General features: G+C 40.6%; 3 protein-coding genes across 4 annotated transcripts in view; 1 reads left to right on the top strand and 2 right to left on the bottom strand.

Annotated features, from left to right (window-relative positions):
* The window catches only part of LOC311030317 (uncharacterized protein), a 242,164-nt gene that overhangs the window by 137,029 nt on the left and 86,958 nt on the right, over window positions 1-18,177 (top strand). The window lies entirely within an intron of this gene.
* On the bottom strand, window positions 3,033-6,422 carry LOC311029324 (uncharacterized protein; the record flags this gene model as incomplete). Its single annotated transcript, XM_084034420.1, has 6 exons — window positions 6,340-6,422; window positions 5,324-5,399; window positions 4,520-4,729; window positions 4,269-4,370; window positions 3,398-3,493; window positions 3,033-3,310 (listed from the first exon to the last, which is right to left on the bottom strand). The coding sequence occupies exons 2-6, from the start codon at window positions 5,385-5,387 to the stop codon at window positions 3,033-3,035; spliced, it is 750 nt and encodes a 249-aa protein (XP_083890546.1). The 5' UTR covers window positions 5,388-5,399; window positions 6,340-6,422.
* LOC311029589 (uncharacterized protein) lies at window positions 14,642-17,748 on the bottom strand. 2 transcript variants are annotated; one of them, XM_084034810.1, is made up of 2 exons: window positions 16,848-17,748; window positions 14,642-16,726 (listed from the first exon to the last, which is right to left on the bottom strand). In XM_084034810.1, the coding sequence occupies exons 1-2, from the start codon at window positions 17,411-17,413 to the stop codon at window positions 16,597-16,599; spliced, it is 696 nt and encodes a 231-aa protein (XP_083890936.1). In that variant the 5' UTR covers window positions 17,414-17,748; the 3' UTR covers window positions 14,642-16,596. The 2 variants fall into 2 exon arrangements, with proteins under 2 accessions (XP_083890936.1, XP_083890935.1); XM_084034809.1 differs by having other exon boundaries at window positions 16,865-17,748.

Below are 18,177 nucleotides of genomic sequence, written 5' to 3'. Positions count from 1 at the left end.
GATGATTGACAGCGATTGACGTGAGTCTGCGGTGGAGAAACTACAATAATGGACGACTGTTGAGCTTTGCAGCATCACCAGCACTGAACTCTGGGAATAAGTGGACGAAGAAGAAACCATCTTTAGCCTCTCTGGCGTTTTTATTTGAGACAAAGCAGTCTTACACTGTCTTCACAATGCAGGAATGAACTCTGAACTCAATGATGCTGCACGAGCCCTTCACCTGTAAACTAGCGCCACACTGTGGTGAACATAAAATAGCCTACTGCACCTCAGTAAAACAGTAAAATCACAGTCACTGAGTACACACAATACAGAAGTGGATGTGGACAGATGTGGATCTCTCCCACTCTTTTCATACCAAACATAACACCTGCAAACTTCTTGGTGACAGGTTTGGTCATAACATCTAACCATCTCTTCAGTAGTGCAATATAACAGGGTGACTTTCCCCTCGTTTACAACTGACCTTATAAAGTGGTTCTTAATGTCCACGTGTTTGCACCTCTGTCTGCTGACAGGATGTTTGGCTAAGGCAATTGTTCCCTGGTTCTCCTCATACACTGTTGGTGTGTATTTGTATTCATCAAGTCCTTCCAATAGCTGCTCTAGGTAGATACACTCTTATAGTAGAGGCCAGAGCCATATACTCTGCTTCACAGCTTGAGAGTGCTGCTGTAGGTTGTTTCTTAGTTTTCCATGAAACTAAAGAACTGTTTTTACTTCGGCTCACACTGTAGCCTGTGGTGCTACACCTGTCAGTAGTATCAGCTGCCCAGTCAGCGTCACTATAGGCTACTAGGCCGAACTCCTCACTGTCGTTTCTCCTGAAACACAACTCCTTGTTTGTGGTGCCTCTGGGGTAACTTAATAAATGCTTCACAGTTAACCATTGCTCCTCTGTTGGTTCACAGAGACATTGTGTTTGCTTCCCACAAAGCTTTAGTCTGGGCGTGTACATGTTAAATAAGACAGCCTCTTTGTACATCTAACATCAGACATCTTAACAGCATCTCTGTGTAGCACAGTTTTTGATCACAGGGAGTTTCTCTGGGTTTACAGTTTTGCATATTAAACCTCCAAAATCCTGTTGACATCTGCTCCTTGTGACATCTTTAGACATCCATCAGGGTCATTCCATGGCAACTCAGCCACCCATGTACATGACACCTCTCAGATTCTGCTGAAAAGTTTCAGGTCAATATCTCAAACGGTTTGCCCGTGGCGTCCATTTGAATTTCAAGTGCCACGCCCCTTTTTGACACATTGGAATTTCACATTTCATTTGTTGGCATTTTTGGAGGCCCATAACTCCTGTTCTAATAGTGACAGAAGGCTGAAAATTGGTGTGTTAGTTCGTTGTGATGTGTACTACACAATCACAACATTCCTTACTGTTTGGGTGAGAGGTGGGTCACCAAAGTCCTAAAAAATGTTGACGGCATGTGTGATTTTTCACTTTTTGGGTGTCCCCAGCACCACGATTAATGATCATATTTATTCTAACCAGGATTATTTGTTATATTTGGGACCTTTGCTCTTGCCAAAATGAATTTGAAGGGTATGGTACCACTGGTGGGGGTTTTATGGGGGTCCAAAAACCCTTTCGGGCAGAGGTGACTCTCTTGGAACCCATATTTGGACCCCCAAATGACCATATGGGCACTTGATGATCCTAATGGGATTTATACCAGATAAAGATACATATTTGTTCTTTCTTTTAATTAAATAAAACCTTTGGGTAACACTTTCTATGAAGACCACATCTATAGTGCATTATGAGCACATTCATAGTAAATTATAATGCTCATCATAATCAATCATAATGCATTACAACTACACTCATAGACACACATAAAGCTTTATGATGCACTATATCAACAGTTATAAATCTAGCTTATACTGACTTATAAATCCAAGGGCCTTATGAGTGCTCTTGACCGGTTATAAACTACAGGCTGGCTGCTGGGACTTATAATACATTATAACTACTTATACCCCTCTATATACACACTCAACAATCAACTGTTATAAGGACTCATAGGATGCCATAAGTATATATAAGTTATCAATGTATGCTTTAAGTAAAGTGAGGTTCATATTGAGGCATCTATAATGCAGTATACCTAATCATGATGTTTCATTGTTGGCGTTAAGTAAAGTGTAACACATTTGCATGCATTTAAAAGAAGCTATGCTGCATCATAAGTCATTTTGTCAGATACCAAATATAGAGAATTACACTAAGATTAGGAATATAACTGTAAAGCTTGGTTTCAACCTGTAGGGGGCAATCCATGTGCATATTTTGACCACAAAATGTAAATTTTGAAGATTTACAGATTTGGACCTGAATCAATCACCAACACTACTAAATACAGACATAATAGTTTACAGCTGAAAACATTGGTTTTGGGGTTTAGTTACTGTTTAAGGTATAAAACACAAAAAGGGAGAAAAAGACATAGTACATTTTTCAAGCTTTATTTTACCAATGAAAACAGTTGTGTTAATTTCACTGTTAACTGTTCTACCATCTTAAACGTTAAATGCGTAGGATTTAGATGCATCTACTTGTGAAACTATGCAGCCACTGGTCTCTATTTACATTCATGAGTGTTGAATTTCCTCCTATCACGAATGAGCTGGCGGTGAGAAGGTGAAAAATCCAGGTTTTAACTTCTTTCTTAATAAACTGTAAAGTGCAAACATGGGCATGGAAACTACTTCAAGCCACTACAAATATACAAATGTAACAAAATCCAGGTTTTAACTTCTTTCTTAATAAACTGTAAAGTGCAAACATGGGCATGGAAACTACTTCAAGCCACTACAAATATACAAATGTAACAAAATCCAGGTTTTAACTTCTTTCTTAATAAACTGTAAAGTGCAAACATGGGCATGGAAACTACTTCAAGCCACTACAAATATACAAATGCAACATACTACATACTGTAGGTGTGAACTGCCAAACTAATCTTTAATACAACAATTCACATTGTTTGGGTGGCAATTGGAAGCAGAGTGCCCTATTCCTTCATTTTCAAAATCTTTTCTTTGACCTCTGGGGTCATGGCACTGCGGCACCTATCAATGAATGTTGACAGCTTTTCTCTCCGCTCATCCCAGGCCCCCACATTTCTAAATATCTCCGGTGCAGCAATGCTGAGTTCAGCAATAGGTGCTGTTCTGGACACGGTGTTTCTGTCAGCACCAATGGTCTCAAATGCTGCTTTCATCGATCCCCCTCGGTTGAAGGCATCCAGGGCCATCTTGTATCGTGCTACGATGCTCCTGGTGTTTCTGGCTGTAAATGGTACATTAAAACCAGATTGTGTTTAAAAAGCTTGCTGTCAAAATGTGCAAACTTGTTAAAACTGTAATGAGCAATTACCTCTTCTTCTTCTCATCAGGTCATCAGTGGGTTTAACTTTGCGGGAAGAGGAGGAAGAGGGTGGAGATTTCATTCGGTAGCTCTTCATGGATGAATCTAGAAGAGAAATCAAGGGAGGATCAAAACAGATCATTATAGTGTCAACTTTCAAAATATAAACAAATGCCATGGAATAAGCTGCTTACCCAGGGGGCAAAGCAAAAAAACCGACACGGAGCGTTGTAAAAATGTTATAGTTGTATGACTATTTATGCCATTGTAGTACCTAAATATTTGCATTTACATCATTTCGCCAGCAAAATGACCCAAGAAAGGGGTTTTGGCCCCCCTGTAGCTTTCCAGCAGCTAGTTGACCGGGTTGTCCACCCAGGTTTTAATCCTTGAAGTTCCTCGATATCATTTCTGGTGTCAAACCTTTTACAACGCTCCGTGTCCGTTTTTCAAAAAACTGGGATTTTGCCCCCTGGGTAGCTAGAGATTGTTTTTGGCAGTACAGGCTCAGGTAATAAAAAAAAATGTCATCATGAAGACATGCATCTGAATGTGTCAATTAAATGAAACAGGTTTGAGGTGAGAGAGTGATAAACATGGCCTCTTCCAACCAACCAAAACTTGTTGATAAAGCAGATGCACTAAGGGAAATATGACATTATGGCCTGCAGAACTGACAGTGAAGGCAAAGCCCTTCTGTCAAGCTTTCAGTGGACAGCAGATCACTGCATAACAAGTAAAAGCTAAAATGAAGAGTGTGACCTACCACTAATTATTCATTAATATATCAGTATAACTCTTAATACCGATACATCGCCTAACCCTACCAGACAATGAGAAAAAATGTGGGATTTGATTCATCTGTATGTGCCTTTGTTACCTTCAGATGAATCAGAAAGAACAGAACTGGAGTCTTCATCTTCCTTGTCAGAAGCAATGCTCATTAATTGCTTGGCTTTCTTCCCATGCTTGCGTTTGACACCTGCAAATAACAAAACAAATTCTGTGGCTAGTGATCTAGTTGTGAGAAAGGAATAAATATGAAAACACATTTTGTCTGTGTACTGGAGAAAACCTGAGAGTGAAAAAAATATACTTGTACTGTATGAATGTGAATGGATAATTACTCACCTGACTTGCCAGGCATGATTGTGGAATTATCTTCATCCTTCTTGGAGAGTAGCTGATGGATGAGCTCATCCTTTTTCTGAAGTTCTCCTTTCAGGTAAGTCTTATCATCTTTGAGGAGGGAGATGGTTTCATCACGAAATTGCCCCTTCTCTTTCTCTGCCTCCAGGAGTTCTTTGAGTTTTTGAACCTCCATAACTTCATTTGGTGAGACTGTTGAAATAATTACAAATGAAGTAACCCTTACATAAGAATTTCTCTTACAATAATAACAGGAATAAATAATAACAGGAGGTATGTATAATTGCAACACATAAATTAAGAATCCCTGATTGTGTATCTATGCACAAAGGTCTCAAAGATTCTAAGATGTAACTAATTGTGTGCTGCAATTGGGTCATTGTGTCACTATACACTCTTTGTAATTGCTGTGCATGTAGAATCTGTGTATCACCTGCCTGCCCTCTCAGTTTTGCTTTTTTTTGTTTTTTATACAATGTATAAATACAAAAATGTAATACAATATGACTATTGCTTATGTGATGTTGATGCTGAAACAATGTATTGAACAGCCACGGCATCAGCCATAGACATGGACCATACTGAGAACCTACTTTATTGGTCCCAAACTGGGAAATTCTCTTGTGACAGCAGCAAGACACAGTGTACAGTATAAAACACTATACAGTATTGTAAAAACCTTGAGCCACACATTATTAAAAACAATGCTGTTATTAATATTTGGTAGTCAATGACCCACATCTCGACAATTAGTTACAATACCAGAAAAAAAGGATATTACCAGACCTTTTATGCTGTTCTGGGGAGATGACTCAGCCTTGGGATTGGCTTTCACCTTGCGACGACTCATGGTTGAAGCGGGCTAGATTAATAAAAAGCAAGGCACAGTTTCAAGAAAATGCTATTATTGTTACAAAAATGTCTGCATTATGATATCTATTACAGATGCATTAGCCTACCTGTTAATTATTAACTTGCATATACATAATAATAATTTACATACTGTACATGCAGCAGTCAAATATACAAAAACATGAGGGATGCACTTCATGAATGAAAATTCTTAATACCTATGACAATCTAAATATAGAAACAATATAAAAGATGCCAATAAAAATAGTTGGCTATTTATGCCAGTTTTCTTTTGCTGGGACATGTCCACTTTTTACAATCCTGGGGTGGCGGGTGGGGGGAGGGGGTCAACATAGTCCTATTTTTTTGGAAATCGAATTATGGTCATCCTAGTTAACATCTATAGATGTTAACTAGGATGACCATAATTCGATTTCGGGTATACCCAAATCGGGTATACCCAATATATACCCAATATATACCCAATAATACAATTTTGAGCTTTTCAGCTATTTTGAAAAATAACAACAGCTATAAAATGAAATATCCTACAACAAGCTCATCACAGGAGAAAATATGTGCAGTGTCAGTTAGCAGGTTCCTTGCTAGCAAGCAAATTCAACGTTAGCTCGGTCTGTTGTATGTTCGCAGTCTGCATTTGCAGGTGATTTTATTTTTCGTTTATCTTGAGTCACATATTTAATTTGTCTTGCTACTGTTTTTTTTTCATCTCTTACCAATACAACCAGTCAATGCACCTTTTTCAAGTTGAACACGTGCAGGAAAGTAACTCAAATGTGACAGGAGGTCAGACTTCACCAAAGACTAACCATGAGAAAGGGGGAAAAAAAGGAAGTTACCTGTCTTGGCTCCTTCCTAAAAGCAAACTGATTTTTTGAACTAACAGTAGAAAGTAAAGTTTGTGGCAAACAAAAAAGTATGACACTTACACGTTTTTCAGCTCACAAACGCACACAGCTCTGGTCTGCGGTCTCGGGTCTGCAGCCACACGACGCCAGAAGTGAAGAAGAAGAGAGAGCTGTTCCTGATTGGGCGCAATGCGCATGCGCGAGGAGAACCGCCCGCAACTTTCAAACTGAGCGCCATTTGGGGAAACGAAAAGCGAGGGTGGTCTCAACTAGAGCACTTTTGCAGTGCTCTAGTCTCAACATGGATGAATTAAAGCAAGGATTAACCGATTTATTGCGTGCAAGAGATACTGTTGACAATCGAAGAAAGATTGTTCTTTGGATGCAGAGGAAGGGACTCTTGAAGCGCCAAATGATGTGTAAATCATGTGATACTCCAATGACTGCTGTGCATGTTTCAAGACAGGACGGCTTCCACTGGTAAGAAAAGCTAGCTAGCCACTTTCAACAAGACTAACGTTAGTGGAAATGTTTTGCTCGTGTTTGTAATGTATATTGTCTTGTTTTTGAAAACCCTAACCCATTATTTACGCCTTGCAGTCTGACCCGTTTTACGTCAACCTCCACTGAGAGTGCTGACTTTTGCTTTTTCCAAGCCCTCACCAGACTGCCATCCAGTGTTTGGAATAACGCCGTTTAAAATAACGGCATTAGGTAACGCCGTTATTTTTTAATCTAACTAATTACTGTTTCCGTCGTTACAACGCCGTTATCGTTACTGAACGTTAAATGCGGTGCGTTACTATGAATTGAATTTGTCGGTTGTCGGTTAAAAAAAAAAGTCAGGATCGTGTTCTGCTTGCGCGCCGCTCGTGCCTGGTCTCGGCAGCCTGTTGTCCGTGGAGAAACGTGCAAATTTGCCGCGAGCTGGAGCCGGAGTTGGGGCTGCTGCTGGTCTGAGCGGCGCGCGAAGGCCACGTGGTCCCCGGTGTCCCACCGTCCCGCCGTTCTGGTGTTGGACGGGAATCCGGTGCAGCTGTGGAGCGCGGATGGTGAAGACGGTGGTGATGATGATGATGATGATGATGATGAACGGCCCGGCGGCTCGTGGAGGCACCGGGGTCTCGCCGTCATAATGTCTACTGCTGTGCGCTCTGACCCTGTTTTGTGATATATGACAGACACAGCGTCTCCCACTGTATCATTTCTCCTCAAGTTTGAATTATTCCCGCATGCGAGGTGCAGAGAATGCAATCTCAATTATTATACACAAGACACGCTACGCGACTATAGGAGTAACTACAAGACTACAGTTTGCCACCTCATTACAAGAAAAATCCAAATTCTTTGACATAAAGCTACTTTTTTTTTTTTACAGTAACGCAAATAGTTACTTTCCCTGGTAACTACTTACTTTTATTATAAAGTAATTCAGTTACTAACTCAGTTACTTTTTGGAACAAGTAGTGAGTAACTATAACTAATTACTTTTTTAAAGTAACGTTCCCAACACTGCTGCCATCAATATTAAAATGCCTCACAGCGTGTTCCCCGATATCACTGCAGCATATTTCAAAGCCTCAACTTTAAAATTTACTGTGAATTTGCTCATTTTGTCTTTCTGAGAGTGCGCATACACGTGGATGAAGGGACTTGTGTGTTTATCGCTTGTTTATTTATTTAGACCTGTTATTAAAAGAGGCCGGCTGCTAATTTGGGCCGTCTTTAAATTGAGGAAATACAATATTTTTTTCTCTTTTGTATTTTTTTAAAATTTCTATTTAAAATATTCTACATTTTTAGGCTGCTGTCTGTGTTTGTAATGGATACATGATCAAGTACATTTACATTTACATTTACATTTAGGTCATTTAGCAGACGCTTTTGTCCAAAGCGACTTACAATAAGTACATTTGTCAAAAGAAGGAAACAAAGAAACCACGACGTATCATTGCCGATGCAGTAAGAGCTAAAAATAGAACAAGTGTTAGGTCCTCATCTGAGTAAAGTAGTGCTTCAAGAGTAACAGTGCTACGATCCGAGTTTTTTTTTTTTTTTTTTTTTTTTTTTGCGGGGGGGGGGGGGGGGGGGGGGTCGAGGGAGGGTGTTAGTGGGTCATGCTATGTAGAGTCGACCCACTAACACGTACATGACCAAGTTGTTTTTACAGGATTTGCAGGCGACACAGAGGAAGAAGTGTTTCAGTTCGCCAAGGATCCATGTTTTACAAGTCCCGCAGATCCCTCCAGAACCACCTGGAATTCATTTACAGGTGGGTTTGTTTTGTCTGTTGCTAATGGAACTCAGTTGAAATCAGACCAATGACTAAATAAAGCTATCTTGTCTGCGCAGTGTTAAGATATCACTTAAAGTTAAAGAGTACATGCAGGTGTTTTATTCTGAAAGTGACAGGACATAAAAGTGGACTTGAAGACCGAGTAAACTGATATCCAACCAGGATACCACCACTACTATGCTTCAATATGCAGTTTGCTATGGACTGACTCAATGGGTAAAAAAAAACAGTATGTCAGCTCTGTAAGAGGGAGGAGACAGAGACAATGTGTTACCATGGTAACTGACCCAGAGTTTACAACAATGCATTTATGTTATTACTGTGCAGCACTTTAGTCAACCTTGTTGTTTCAAAATGTGCTCTATTGAAGTTGGTGGTATATAATTGAAAACCCAGAGTTTCTCTCCTCTCATTTCTACTTTCTGGAATAGGCCTCGGGCTCTTAGAATTAAAAAAAACAATCAGTGTGAGTTTTTATATTCAGTTTTTATCCATTGGGCTAGTGATCTGTTCTTGTTTTCATGTCTTTGTAGATTTTCCCAGGGACTGCGCTTGAGACAAGTTGACCTTATCGAGGACGGTGTTGCAGCAAGTAGCAGAACCTTAACAAAGATGGCTTCGTCTCTGAGAAAAGTATGTCACACCACATTTTCCTTTAGTAAAATTAGAAATACCATTGGTAAACTGGCTTATAAGCCACATCAAGGTAATTAGAGATCCTTCATTGCTCAAAAAATATGGTTGGCTATACATTATTCTCTTATGTCAGAAACCAGACTTTCCAGTTAGTATTTAGCAGTTAGTAATGTTGTGCTTTGTGTTTTCCTATATGCAGGTCTGCAGACGTGCTATTCACAAGTTGCGCAGTCAGGGTAAAATGAAAGTTGGCGGCCGACATAGCTTTGTTATGCTGGATGAAAGTAAATTCTCACACAAAAGGAAGGTAAGATACATTTGCTCAATATGTGGAACTTTATTTGATAGAACCAGTTTTCAAATGACAAAGTAAATCATCCCATTTGAAATTGATAGTTGATTGTACTTGTGCTGTTTTTTGTTGGTTATGGCTGTTAGACTGAAATGAGTAAACAAATAATAGACCTTATGATTTATTCCTTGACCAGCAAAATTAATAATCCATCTGTGTACTATGAAGTTAGACTCAGGTCTTTTGAACACCCATGTAAATTGAATTTCAAATTGCTTGTATTAATTTGATGTACTATATCCCTAACAATGTTTGACAGTACAACCGCGGGAGGATGGGACCAGCATGGAGACGGAATAAAAAATGGGTCTTTGGCATCTTGGAAGTATCACATACCACCAGGAGACCCATTCTCAAGATCGTGAGGAGGCGTTCCACAGACCAGCTTCTGCCTATCATAAAGCGCCATGTTAAGAGAGGATCAAGCATTGTGACTGATGAGTGGAGAGCTTACAAGAGAGCACTGTCAGAGGAAGGATACGATCATCATACTGTCTGCCACAAGAGACACTTTGTAGATCCTGTTTCCAGAGGTCACACACAGAATTTAGAGAGAGCCTGGCAAACCTTTAAATGTGATGTTTGGCGTCATAGAGGAAATAGGAGTACAGGGCTTTTAAAAGAACATTTACGAGTTATTGAGTGGGAGTATTGGCTTGGACGATGTCACAGATATGGCATCCTTGGCCGGCTCATTCATGATCTAAGGAAATTCAACATTCATGAATGTAAATAGAGACAGACCTTTACAGTGGCATAGTTTCATGTGGGGGCCTGGAATGAGCAGGAAAAAAACCGTCAACATTCATTGATAGGTGCCGCAGTGCCATGACCCCAGAGGTCAAAGAAAAGATTTTGAAAATGAAGGAAGAGGGCACTCTGCTTCCAATTGCCACCCAAACAATGTGAATTGTTGTATTAAAGATTAGTTTGGCAGTTCACACCTACAGTATGTAGTATGTTGCATTTGTATATTTGTAGTGGCTTGAAGTAGTTTCCATGCCCATGTTTGCACTTTACAGTTTATTAAGAAAGAAGTTAAAACCTGGATTTTGTTACATTTGTATATTTGTAGTGGCTTGAAGTAGTTTCCATGCCCATGTTTGCACTTTACAGTTTATTAAGAAAGAAGTTAAAACCTGGATTTTTCACCTTCTCACTGCCAGCTCATTCGTGATAGGAGGAAATTCAACACTCATGAATGTAAATAGAGACCAGTGGCTGCATAGTTTCACAAGTAGATGCATCTAAATCCTACGCATTTAACGTTTAAGATGGTAGAACAGTTAACAGTGAAATTAACACAACTGTTTTCATTGGTAAAATAAAGCTTGAAAAATGTACTATGTCTTTTTCTCCCTTTTTGTGTTTTATACCTTAAACAGTAACTAAACCCCAAAACCAATGTTTTCAGCTGTAAACTATTATGTCTGTATTTAGTAGTGTTGGTGATTGATTCAGGTCCAAATCTGTAAATCTTCAAAATTTACATTTTGTGGTCAAAATATGCACATGGATTGCCCCCTACAGGTTGAAACCAAGCTTTACAGTTATATTCCTAATCTTAGTGTAATTCTCTATATTTGGTATCTGACAAAATGACTTATGATGCAGCATAGCTTCTTTTAAATGCATGCAAATGTGTTACACTTTACTTAACGCCAACAATGAAACATCATGATTAGGTATACTGCATTATAGATGCATCAATATGAACCTCACTTTACTTAAAGCATACATTGATAACTTATATATACTTATGGCATCCTATGAGTCCTTATAACAGTTGATTGTTGAGTGTGTGTATAGAGGGGTATAAGTAGTTATAATGTATTATAAGTCCCAGCAGCCAGCCTGTAGTTTATAACCGGTCAAGAGCACTCATAAGGCCCTTGGATTTATAAGTCAGTATAAGCTAGATTTATAACTGTTGATATAGTGCATCATAAAGCTTTATGTGTGTCTATGAGTGTAGTTGTAATGCATTATGATTGATTATGATGAGCATTATAATTTACTATGAATGTGCTCATAATGCACTATAGATGTGGTCTTCATAGAAAGTGTTACCAACCTTTGACTATGAAGCTCCATAATATGAACATTATTCTTCATAATGCACCATTTTGGAAATTTTTTCCACAAGTCTGGAATGTAGATCAGGGAGAATTTAGTGATGATAAAGCATGAAAATAGTGGAAATAACTTAGTATCTCCGCTGTTCTGCCTGCATTGTCTGTCCACGCTGCTCTGCCCGCTCACTCTACTCGGAGCATAATTAAAGGAGCATTCAGGATTTTTATTACATAGGACATGACCGTTGGGTTGCTTGTATCATTTCATGTATTTTTCATTCTTTTTGTTGTATCTCCCAGTGTTTAGTTTGTTTATATTTTCCTTATTTCACTAGTCATTTATCAGTCATGGTGTCTGTGTGAAGCGCCAGTAAAACCAGTGCTGACATCTTGGCCTATTTTAGTGTGTTGGTGCTCTTTGAAGCCAGTGTGTTGGTTTGCACCGTGCCCCCCTTCCAGGACTTGATTTTATAACGTTTGCTTTCTTTCATCAAACAGGAGCTGTTGGGCCCGAGCGAGTGGCAGACTGATCCCTTTGGTGGCGGTCCCCTTCACTTCCTTGTTCAGCAGCGTGCAACGTGGTGTGATACGATGGTGTGTGGTTTTTATGTTTGGTGTGTCTCATTGGACCCCTTCCCCTCTCTTTCAGCTAGTCACCTTCACTGGGAGGCCCACAGCCCTGTGTACTACACTTCTCATTTGGATTATACTTTTGAGTGAAGGGTATGGGGCCAAAATAATAACTGTTCAATATTGGGCCAAAAGGGTGACTGTGAAATAAAAGTTACAAAATAACTTCCACCAGACCGTATATAATACTTTTAAAAGAGTTGTGTTCATTAAGAAGAAGAGAAATATTACATATACTGTCTTTTTTTGGAAGCACATCTCTGCCGAGTGATTTCATACCTGTGACCTTTTTCTGTCTGTTATATCGAAGTGGTTGTACCCACTTAGATTATCTATTTCCTGGGGGTGAAAATTCCCCTTGGTGGTGTTGTTGGAATTAAATAACCTTTGTAAGTGAACTTAATCAACTTAAAACGTAGAAACCTCACTGCGTTGCCACACAATGATGACTTTTCTCCATGTGAACGGTCTGCTCTGCTGCAGAACTCACTCACTAACAGAAGCACAGAGCATCAGGTTGAGTCTAAACCTCCTTAATCTAATGTTGCATTCACATACTGTACATGTGAACGGGTAAACAGCCCCACCGTTTATTTAATTCAACTGTTCATGTATAAGACGTGTCAGAAACCAGTGGGAAACAGGCATCAGAGATCAGCTGATTGAACGCATGTTGTACAAGTTTCAGCCACTAGAGGTCAGGAGTGGAGCGTTGTGAAGTGGGTGTGGTGACAGTGAAGGTGCTGCTGGTTCAGTCTCTCACAAGAAACAGCTGGACATGTTTGTGTTGAAAGTCTGCCCTCTTGTGGCTGAAAAGAGTCAAACAGAATCAAATACAACGTGTTCAATGGGGATGTTATATTAATGGGATGCATCCTTTTGCTCATTCTACAAGTATAAAAGGAAACAGAAAACGATGGTTATTTACTATGAGGTCATTTAAATTCTATTAAGGTCACAAAGTAGTTTCTCATCCACAATTTGGTAAATTGCGGCCTCGATTCATGTTTTTTGTACATGTATTTCAATGTTATGTATTATTTGGGGGTATATTAGAATGAAAAAACATAGATATTTATAAAGAAATTTGCTTTTTTCGTTTGCATAGCAACATCTTGTTCAGGTGTGCAGAAAAAAATCGACCTAGTGTGTTGCCATCAGTTATTATTTGAAAAAACTGTTTACAGCAAAATATCCAATCCATGTCTATCGCGTCATAATGGAACGATCTCATCTTTCCAGAGTCTTTCAGCTGCAGACTCCGCTGTGTGAACAAAACAGAAACAAGTCTATAGAAGTATTTCTGTGCCATCTGAGTTTGAATATGAATTCTTCTTCTTAAAATTTTTTCAGTATCAAAATCAGACTTTGAATTTTAAAAACCATCAAATTTCTAGCAATTAATTTTTTTTGCCTCTGAATTTCTGTCAAAAAAAAGTCAGTGCAAAAAAATTCTATTTTTATAAATAATTCAGTCTAAAAAAATTCAACATCAAAAAATTCAGTCTAAAAAAATTGTAAAAAGAACCAGACTCAACATCCGGGTCACCAGGGAGAAGCAATCGATCCCTGTCTCAATTCAGCCAACGTCTAGCCAATCATGTTACACTCCATTGGTCATGTGACACCCACCCAGGTAGGACAGACCCGTCCGGCCATGGCCACAAACGCAGGTGATGGTGCTTCGGTGAGTCTGTTTACTATATTTGCCATTTGTGTTCGTAAAATTGAGTAATAGATATTACTTGACATGCTGCACATTAACCGGATTTATTGAACAATATCTACAATGAACTTTCAATGAGGTGGCGTTTATTAAAACTTCGTTAGTAACTCAGTAAGTAGGCTATTAAACCGTGGTAGTGTTAACTGGTGACACAGTGTTTCCCACAGGATTTTAGGAGACGCGGAGAGGGGGTAATTTTAACACTGTACAATTAGCACAATATAGCACATTTACCATTTATTAGCGGCCTGTCCATGCACCCGTGTCTGTGTGTGTGTACTTGCGGTCGCACCGCACGTACACACACACAGTCTGGTTCTTTTTACACTGAATTTTTTGGCGTTGAATTTTTTTTAGACTGAATTTTTTGATGTTGGAATTTTTTTAGACTGAATTTTTTTGAGATGTTGAATTTTTTTAGACTGAATTTTTTTTAGAAATTGAATTTTTGTGGACTGAATTTTTTTTAAATTCAGAGGCAAAAAAAAAACATTGCAAGGAATTTGATGGTTTTTAAAATTCAAAGTCTGATTTTGATACTGAAAATTCAATCTTAGAAATTCATATTCAAACTCAGATGGCACAGAAATACTTCCATACACACTACTGAACCTTACTTCCTTCTTGTTTCGATGGCGGTAGATGTGGTAGGAATGGACAATGAAAGGTCGATATTAATATTTTTTTATTATGATGAACTAGATATATTTCAGTATGCTGCAAAGCCAAAACCTCGTCATCAGCAGTCAGGTGACACGATGAAGCCGTACGGACTGTGACTTAGGGTCTCCGCTCCAATCAAAACTGAAGCTGCAGCTGACATCACTCCTTGTTGTCATCTACCAATTCCAAGTGATATACCACTGTAGATTATTGTTACGTTGCTGCTCATCTACTGGCAAATGCTTATTAGAAACAGCTCATCACTTGTTCGAGCATTAAAGGTAATTATTGGCTTTGGAAAAGTAGTGTGGCGATTCAACAGGAGGTCCAGCGGTTTGTGGAGCAACAAAGAAACTGAAAATGTTGTGCTATTGGTCTTCCCACAATGAGGCTGAAAAATCTGGAAAAAGCCAATTAGTCAACAATGACTACAAATTATTTTGTCCCCAGAGATCACTTTTCTGAATCTTAAAAAAAAAAACAATCATTTTAGAACAAAATAAAAATGTATATTTGACAGAATGCACTGGCATCTGCCACACTTAACACGTACCTCTGCTGCTCATTATTGTCCAAATCTATTAACACTTAGATTTGCATTTAAACAAACAGGCTGAACTCACCGTGCTAGCCATACAGGGATAATACGCAGCTCAGCTAGCTCTAATAGCTTAATCTGTTATTTTAAAATGTAGAAATAAAGTTGAGATCAGCACAGGTACACCACGAAGGATGATCATAGGACACTGAAACAGGGGGGACATATCCACGTGTCCGATTCCTTTACTAAATACAGTCGTAAGGAATCAACAAGCCTGTACACCATCTGCACATCTTTTTCTTGCAAGTCACAAATATCTTGTTTCCATAGCAACAGGATGACAGTGAAAACCCCGCCACTCCAGTACTTATGCTGTATTCACACCAAACACAAAGCCAATTTTTCTTGTGGCATGATTTCATACAAATGATTTTAATACAAATGACGCGGAACGAATGAGACAAATATGTGAAATTCATGTCATCGCCTCAGAAACCGTCCCATTGTTGATGAATCCTAAATGGAGGAACCTGATGTCTCCTGGGTCAGTGGTCTCCCAAAGGTCTATGATAGTAGCTCACATTAGTCCAGAGACCAGACCAGACTGGAAAAACCAGAGATTGTCTGTGGTCCCCCAGAGGTCTACGATAGTAGCTCACATTAGTCCAGAGACCAGACCAGACTATGGAGAAACCAGAGACTGTCTGTGGTCCCCCAGAGGTCTACGATAGTAGCTCACATTAGTCCAGAGACCAGACCAGACTATGGAGAAAACGGAGACCGTCTGTGGTCTAAACAACATGGTCTCTGCTGTATTTATGTCTAGATTACCTTATTTGGAGTGTTGATGGAGCAGCTACAATGTTAGCATAGCCTCGCACCCATCAACCAGACTCCATTCAGAAAACCAGCATTTAAAAAGCTTGTGGTCTTGCAGACAGACCTAACAAAGCATGACTTCAGACTTGTTACTGATCACCATCATTATAGAGTTATTTCAGCATCCTTTTCATCCGGTTAATGATATTAAATCGTCGATACAGCTAAATAGTTGATTCTGGGTTCCTCCATCTGTGGTAAACCAGCCCACATGTCTTGCTAGATCCAGTGATTCCAGCTTGTTGAAACCTGGGTGGGGTCTACATGGAGGGAAGCCCCGCCTCCTCTTTGACGACGCCTATAAATACAAATGATCCCGTGGTTACTTATGGAGTAACGTTTGGTGTGAACACACTTTCAGTGTTTTGGATTTCCACTTAAAATGCTTCAGGACAAAGAAAGTTTGTACAAACTAACAGTTAGGACTCATTTTCAGATGGTTTAAGAATTAAGTTGTTCACATTCAAGCTCCTTCTCCGTTCCCCGTTTTGGACTGGATCTACTTCTCCTCCTCCTCCTCCTCCTCCTCATCTTCTTCTTCTATCTCTGCCTCTTTCTCCTCCTCTTTGCCTCCTTCCTCAGCCTGTTTATCGTTGCCGGTATCTGCCCCTGCTCCAGCTCCATCACCTTCCTCACTGTCTTTGGACTCTTCATCACCATCACCATCACCCTGAAAACACAAACACATTTCAGATTTGAGCTGCTGAAGCTGCAGCAGCGATGAGAGGAGAAACGTTCTCCTCGTGTTAACGATGCACTTTTGGGCAGATTTAGGTCTTAAGGTAACGGACTGTGTGTGATGGGGGACCTGCTTCAGGCGGTTCCACCTCCGGCTCGGGACCCTGGCCTTCATCCTCCGTGACAGCGCCATCAGCTTGTTGTGTCTCTGCCTCTTCTTCACCTTGTCCGCCTCCTTCCTCCGCTTCTCCTCCACCTGGTCCGAGTCCGATTCGTCCTGCGGCTGCAGCCTGCTGCGCTTCTTCGGCTGCACCAGCTTCTTCGGCGGGACCCGGTCCCCCTCCTCATCGTTACTGCTCTCCTCCCCGGGACTGGACGACGAGGAGCTGTTCTCGCCCCCGAGGAACGAGCGCTTTCTGCGGGTAACAGAGCGGCTGTCGTCGCTAGAAGTCGCCCCTGAATCGCTCCGGGCCCGGTGCTCCTGCTCGGTGTCCTCCCCCGCGGAGCTCTGGAAGTCGGATTGGGATTGGGATCCGGACGAGGAGGAGGAGGAGGAGAAGGAGCCCTCGTCACTGTCGTCCAGGATGGAGGCGGGCAGGCCGATCTGCCGCTTCTTCGATGCGTCCGTCTTGGTTTTCCGCATCGACGCAAACATTTTCCTCTTGTACAAGCTCTCCATGTCTGCGCTTGGACCCCGAGACCGGAGACATGAACCAGAGAGCCGAAGAAAGACCCGGGTTGGGTGGGAGCTAACTAGCTAGCTAGCTAGCGAGGCGGCTAGTTAGCGTCTATTTCCTGCGCGTCACAACGAGCGCGTGTTGTTTCAACATGGCGCCTGAACGGACCGACGAGCAGAGTTCCTTTATACCATTCAGATAAACCTTCTGCCTTTATGTCCTCAAATAGGACTTACGAGCTAAAACCGCGACCCTTCGTAGACGCGCGTCCAAGTGAAGCTAGCTGTGTGTTATTGTTGTGGCTCCCACTTCTTCGCTGGATGAAATGACAGCACATACCGCCAGGGCTCCCCTTGTGGCGGAGAGCAGCCACTACAGCTGCAGAATGCGGTTCAATGTAGAATCATTTTAAACCACACTGAAATGTTGAACATGAACCAGAACTTCCTCCAGCTCAATGCAGGAAAGACAGACGTCCTTGTTTTGGGTCCCAGAGATGCAAGTTTGGAGGTCAGAGCCTATCTTGACACAATGTCTATAGACCAAGTCAGAAAACTTGGTATGAACCAGTCAGTGAGTACGACCATGGTCCTTCAATCTTGTATCCCAGAGGTCCAGCGCCTGGTTTGGACTAGATGTGCTGCTGTGTGTTACGACGGTCACTCTGTCAGCTCAGGTGATCATAGAGTCATAAAGACAGAGACGTGTCCCAACCAATCACAGCTGCTTGTATTTCACCACGTATGTGATGTCATCACTACTCATC

Source organism: Eutrigla gurnardus, assembly GCF_963514095.1.
Source record: "Eutrigla gurnardus genome assembly, chromosome: 19".
In the NCBI taxonomy this organism is placed as follows: domain Eukaryota; kingdom Metazoa; phylum Chordata; class Actinopteri; order Perciformes; family Triglidae; genus Eutrigla; species Eutrigla gurnardus.
Note: the sequence above shows the minus strand (reverse complement) of the source record. Positions and strands in the feature narration are given on the sequence as shown.